General features: G+C 38.1%; 1 protein-coding gene across 2 annotated transcripts in view; it reads left to right on the top strand.

Moving 5' to 3' along the window:
- The first annotated feature begins 2,098 nt into the window (after window positions 1-2,098).
- Window positions 2,099-6,374, top strand: part of NOV (Histidine kinase-, DNA gyrase B-, and HSP90-like ATPase family protein) — a 71,563-nt gene continuing 67,287 nt past the window's right edge. The window contains exon 1 of one of the 2 annotated variants that reach the window (XM_089981629.1): window positions 2,099-2,683. In XM_089981629.1, coding sequence (XP_089837755.1) covers window positions 2,123-2,683 — 561 coding nt within the window. In that variant the 5' untranslated portion in view covers window positions 2,099-2,122. The remainder of the gene's footprint in view (window positions 2,684-6,374) is intronic. The other variant, XM_089981630.1, reaches the window with a different exon arrangement.

The raw sequence follows: 6,374 nt of genomic DNA, 5'->3' as shown, positions 1-6,374 counted from the left end.
TTTCATATTTTAAATTTTAATTTTTAGTTAGAGTTGAAACTAATATAGGGTTCTCATTTTTTAACTTCAAAATTGAAATAAATGCTCTGCATACTGGAACAACCGAATAGTTTATCTTCCATATGACATTTTTCTCCGACCCCTCATCGGATCAAAGTGATTTTAGTGGTGTTGGAAAGCTAACGTCCTCATCTATGTCTGTTCTTTTTTCTATTTTTCTTGATTTCAGAGCATATGGTTGGAAAATAACATAAAATAGACATAAAAGGCATAGTTGCGACTGTTCCAGTCTGCAGGACATGTTTCTATTCCAGTTTTGGAATATAGAAATGAGAACTTTTGAAGGGTTTTCGATTCTTACTCAAAATAGGAAAGTTATCATATTTATAACTACTATAAAAATATAAGTTTTTGACTTCAGATCAAATCTGAGAATAAAGATTGTTTTGTAAAAAAATAACCACATATTTGAGAGGAAATTCACATATATTTAGGAAATCACGTGTGAAGGGTGAAAATGTATTTTTAAAACTAGAGATTTGCGATTTTAGATATCAAGAAAATATAAAAAATTATAGGGTTTTTAGGTAATCGGGTCAAATTAACTGTACAATACGATCATTTTCGGTTTATTTTTGTTACGTGGATCTTCCTTTTGTATTTGGGTATTGAATCATTGTCTTTTACCTATATCTTTATGATAAGCTTGATTTGTTGGGAAGGTTATCATAATAGTCAATTTGTTTCATTTTTTTAAGTAAATGAAAGTGCTGGATTTGGAAAATCGGAGTAAAGTATGAATTAATTTCTATATTTTATTTTCAGTTTAGTCCAAGTTTTATTTTCAATTCCTTCAATTTCATGTTCATTTGTATAGACAATTGCAGCTTGGTTTATGCGTTTAGGTATAAAAATATTGGGTTTCAAAAACCTTCTTTCTTAATTCCCACATCAATTAGCTCCACCAGTTGCCAAAAGATCTTTCTTCTCACACTAGGTCACAGGAGGACATTTTTTTATGATGAGGAACCCTTGTCGATGCTAGAAAAATCCTGGGTGGAGCCTCACGACCATCTTATCTTACGTGACCCACCTCCAAAAGCTACAGACACACCCATGTGTCAATGAGGTTTGATCTAGTACCCTTATCTCAGCACCCTCACAACCGCCCCACTAACCACGCTGTGGTCGAATGAGCATTACATGCACATTGAGAAAGCATGCTTCAACCATGCAATGAGCACATCACCCTTCAAATTTAAGAAAATTTTCATTTAGTGCCCAACCTTTTGGTTCTAATTCGAAAAACGGGCTTCATTTTTCCAAAATTTCTCATATGAGTAGTAGGTTTTCTGAAAACTATCAAAATGGGCCATGAGTTTTTTTTTTTTTTTAATTATATCCCGAAGAAACCACACCCGACGCGAATATCTGATGGCTCTAGCACAACCTGCCATACCTATAGTCGTCATCTGAGCCTAGGACCCCAGCCGCTGAGGCTTATGCTATGCTTTGGCTTGCACAAAGGGGCAACACCCATGAGAATCAAACCTTGACTGTCCTTTTAGCAGCCACCTCCCTTTGGGCAATGAAGAAATGGACATGAGGGATAACATTCATCACCTTTGAAAATGTAATTTATTTTGTTTTCTGTATTGTCATTTTGGAATTGAAGAGATCTGTCACTTCCACAACAAAACAAAACAAAGAGGGTGACTATTTTGAACATTTTGATTATAAAGGTTTTTATTCTAATTTGAGTTATGCTTTAACCTGAGTTAATAGGCAATAACAAAGGCAGACCTTTGTTTGGCAGTTTTCAGAAAAACAGAGGCCCATATATGGAATTTTAGAAACATAAGGCCCATATCTGGAATTTTAAAAACATGAGGCCCATATTTCGACATGAGGGCAAAAGTTGGCCTCGAAATAGATTTTCTCCTAAATTTTATATACAACATTTTCTAATTTATCGCGATATTTTTGCGAGAAAGTGCTTAAAATAAACCTTTCAGCCGACTCGTCTCGCCGAGTCGAAGAGGAAAACCCTCACTATAAAAGGTTAAAACTTCCTTGCCTTTCAAAAAGGGCGGTTGAGTTTGCTCCTCTGTGTGTGTGTGTTATGGCTGACCACCGACAGTTTTTCTGGCCAAGAACCGCCGGAGCGCCACCACAACCGCCGCTCTACAACCCTCTATTCTATTCGGCTCCAGGAAACCCTAATTTCGCTCTCCCTCCTCAACAGTTCGTCGCCCCTCAGTCTCCCGTCTTCCCCATCACTCCTGATGGCCTCCCTTTCTACTTCGGCGGTGCTGGGTCTCTTGGTCCTGCTCAGTATTTCAGAAACCCTAACCCTAGTTTCAACCCCACTGACGCTGTTGATGCATCCTTTCGTCCATCACCCGCTGCGCTCGGCGACGTTCCTTCCCCTCGTTGGGGTGGGTCTCCTGGTCCTCGCCTCCCTAACCCTAAGCCTAGAGCTAAGAGCAAAGATTCTCTCGAGGCGATCGAGCGAGCGGTGCATGAGGCTCACCAGCAGGCGCTGGCGGCTGGGGAGGGTATATCTGCTTGGAAGGTTGCGCAGGCGGCGCTCCTCAGGCTTAATGCCGATTCTTTCGAATCGTTAGGATTTCATTTCCAGAAAATACCGGGATTGAAGAAGATCATCTCGACGGAGTCGAAGGTGAGCGGTTATATTGCTGCGTTTGGTTCTGAAATTTTGCTTTTTTTTGGCGCTGTTGTTGCCTTTGCTGCTTTGCTTTATCGTGCATCATGGGTAGTTGGTCCAATGTTGTGCTGGTGTTAGTGGTGGAGGTTGGTCCAATGGTGTTCGTGTGTGTTTTGGCGTTGATGGTGGATGTTGATCGGATGGTGTTGGAAAGGTGGAAGCAGAGATCAATATGGGAGTGGTCGTCATGCTTATTTGTTCCTGTGGATGGAGAAGGAGGGCTGAAGTACCTGCTCTCATGACGGTTGTTAAATTAGGATTTCCTGAGTGACTTGCAACATATTGCACGTTCTGCAATGCATAAATGAGTTGACTCACGGAGAAAGTAAAAACTAAATAAAGTTGAGAATTAGCCTCATGGAAAGGACTAGCGCAGAGGTAACAAAGCTAAATAAGAAGGTTGAGGGAACGGAAATTGAAGGTTGGGTGTGAATATGGTGGTACCCATCCATGTGTTTGTGTGTGTAATTACATTCGTAGGGTTTGATTTGCAAACCGCACAGTCAAACATCAAAAAATAATATGGTCTATACTGAGTAGATGATAATCAATTAGGGAGGGCAAATCAATTGCTCCACACGCACACACACATATACAGTAGAAAACACGTATTAGATTAGTATCTCATGCTCATATGTGCTTTTTAGTGACAATCAATGACTGATATCACACTAAAACTTGATGATAAAATATTCGAGTTTTTGCATTAAATCAATTTGATCCAAAGCATGCCTTTAATAAATCTAAGTAATGATAAAGCTGATCTTCCTATTCAGATGAAGGTGAAAACACCTCACATTATGAATTTCGAAAGGACCTAGCCTTTTGGGGGTAGGATGATCCCTGCTCTCATAAATAGATAAACAATATATATATATATATATATATATATATATATATATATATATATATATATATATATATATATATATATATATATGGGTGTGGCACTTTCAAAAAATTTGGGTGTGGGGGTGCGGCAAAAAAAATTATATATATATATATATATATAATTTTTAAGTTTTAACATTTAACAACATTAACACTAATGAAATAAAAAACAATTATCACAATATAAAAAAAAAGTTCCTGAAAACACAAAAAAAGTTATAACTTATTAAAATCAATCAATTATGCACACAATCGAGATTTATCCGTCATTTATAATATTGAGTGCAAAATTCTAAGTCTTCATTCACTAAGAAAAAAGAAACGACACCAATAAGTTTACTAAAAATATGTTTAACAGAGTATAAACCTGAGACTTTTGTAGGTTTTTTATTGTTTTTTTAAATCTCACCATAAAGACGCAATCTACATGCTCAAGACGGAGAGCAAGTGAGAGAGACAAAGAGAAGAGAGGCAACGAGTGAGAGAGAAGAGAGAGAGCGAGTACCTGAGGAGGAGGGGTCAGAAAGAGTCGTCGAAGAGCGTCGGTGTCGGCGTTGGCATCGAGGTCGGGGTCGTCGACTTCAGGAGGAATACTCGGGCAGGAGGAAAACTCGGGTGCCCTAATCCTCCTCCTCTCAGCCCTTTTCATCAGGCCTTTTTTTTGTCCAAAAATTGGGCACAAATGACCATGTGTGCATTGACCACACCCAGGGTCTGGTTGACCGCATTGGGTGCCACACCTTCATGCGCACCCGCATCGCGTCGACGCGAGCGCGGCACCCGGTTGTCCAAGTCCCTGTGACACACACACACATATATATATATATATATATATAATATTGTTTGTTCATTCTTGGGAGGCATGTCAAGTTGTCTAGAACATCTACATGCTAAAAGAACTTCACAAGGTCTACTTGAGCCACTGCTGTCTATCCCGTCTTACCAAATGAATACATCACAGTCTTGTTGCCGCCCGCCATGGCCTTGGGATCAGTCCAAACCACCTCTTTCATAATTTCAGTTATTACTGAGACGGTACACAGACACATCATCACTTATTGCTTGCCAGCCATTCTATAAAGGCCTTGCTTTTCAGAGAACTTCGTTTCTCTGTCCTTTCGATGATTCCATTAATGTCAAAGAGGAATGTGCACTTGTGCGATTGGTGGGTGTGTACTGCTGTGCAGCCATGTCAACAACCTCCTGCTCGATCAATTTGACCCCAAAGATGTGATCAGTAATGATACCTTGGTTCACATGCCTCTGAATTAAAATCCTGATTTTTTTAGGCATAAAATTATGGTACATTGTGAGCCATTGATATTTTAAGCCCTTGAAAATCCTTCATACACATGGCAATTACATGATAAAAAACATATTTTTTCAGTAAACAAACTGTTAAATCACCTCTCCAGGACCTTTTTGATCATCCAATCAAATGATTGGATCATTTAGGAAGGTTAGACATCAATGCACACCTACCAATTTCCTATGGTACCCGGACACTCCATTTTGCCCTCCGTACCCGTCTCGACACATGTATCCCTGTGTCTACACATGACGACACCCGAACACACCATTTTACCCTCCGTAGATACAAGTTTGTATTCAATTTATAATTTATAAATATATTTTCAGTTTATAACTTCATATTTTCAGTATATAATATATATTTTTGATATAACATATATATTTAGATTATATTCAGTTTATTTTGAATTTATTTTGTATTTATGTGATATATATATATCTGTGTCCCTGTACCCACATTTTTTGGAATTGCCGTGTCGTACCCTTCGTACCCGTATCTGCACCCATACCCAGGTGACATAGCCAATTTCTTTCTCCCCCCCACCTCCCCCCCCCCCTCTCTATATATATATATGATTTTGCTAGTTGAATCTAAACCTGAATTGGTTTAACAAAAAAAAAAAAGAAACATCAATCTTTTATCATCAAGTTTTAGAGCTGCGTGAGCCCTCAAATTTTCATTTGTCTTAAAAGCATACACTCGCATGAAAAAATTCCTAATCTAATGCATGTTTTGTATTTAGAAAACTATGGTAAATGATTTTTCAGGTTCTGATTATTCCAAAACACCCGCTACTATGATTTTTGCAGGGGCCCCATGAAAACGTGTCCTAACTAATGCACTAACCCTTGATTTTTTATTTCTCTCAAAAACATACATTGGCATGAAAAAATTCCTAATCTAATGCATGCTTTCTATCAGTGTTGTTAAAAGCGTTGAGGCGTAGCGAGGCGCTCCACCAAAATCCGAGGCGAGGCGTAAGCCTCGAGGCGCAAAGCGTAAGCCTCAATTTTTTTTTAAACTTAAAAAAAACTATAAAAATGATCTAAAATTATAAATAAATAAGAAATGCTTTATTGATGAAGCGCCAACCAACACGAAATAAAAAATCTCAAATAAATACGAAAAAAATATGAGATTAACATGTAAAAGTAGCATTAATGCAACAACTTTATCTATATAAGTATCTAATTGCATAAATATGAGCATTCATTCAATAAAAAACTAACATGAGAATTCAGACTTATACTAATTCACAGACAAAAACATACACAGATTCTTTTTTTTCTTTAACATCCAAAAAGCCGATGGTATCGGCCTGCTCGTGTCTAGGCTATAACAACACACTTTCAATCCCTCTTTTCCTCCATTTAGTGAAGCAAGCATAGTGTTTTGCATGGCACCCATAACCACATTTAGGTTCCAGTCATCCATATCGCCATT

This window comes from Nuphar pumila, chromosome 11 (assembly GCF_984573655.1).
Source record: "Nuphar pumila chromosome 11, dmNupPumi1.hap1.1, whole genome shotgun sequence".
Classification (NCBI taxonomy): Eukaryota; Viridiplantae; Streptophyta; class Magnoliopsida; order Nymphaeales; family Nymphaeaceae; genus Nuphar; species Nuphar pumila.
The sequence above is the reverse complement of the archived record's forward strand: the minus strand, read 5'-3'. Positions and strand labels throughout refer to the sequence as shown.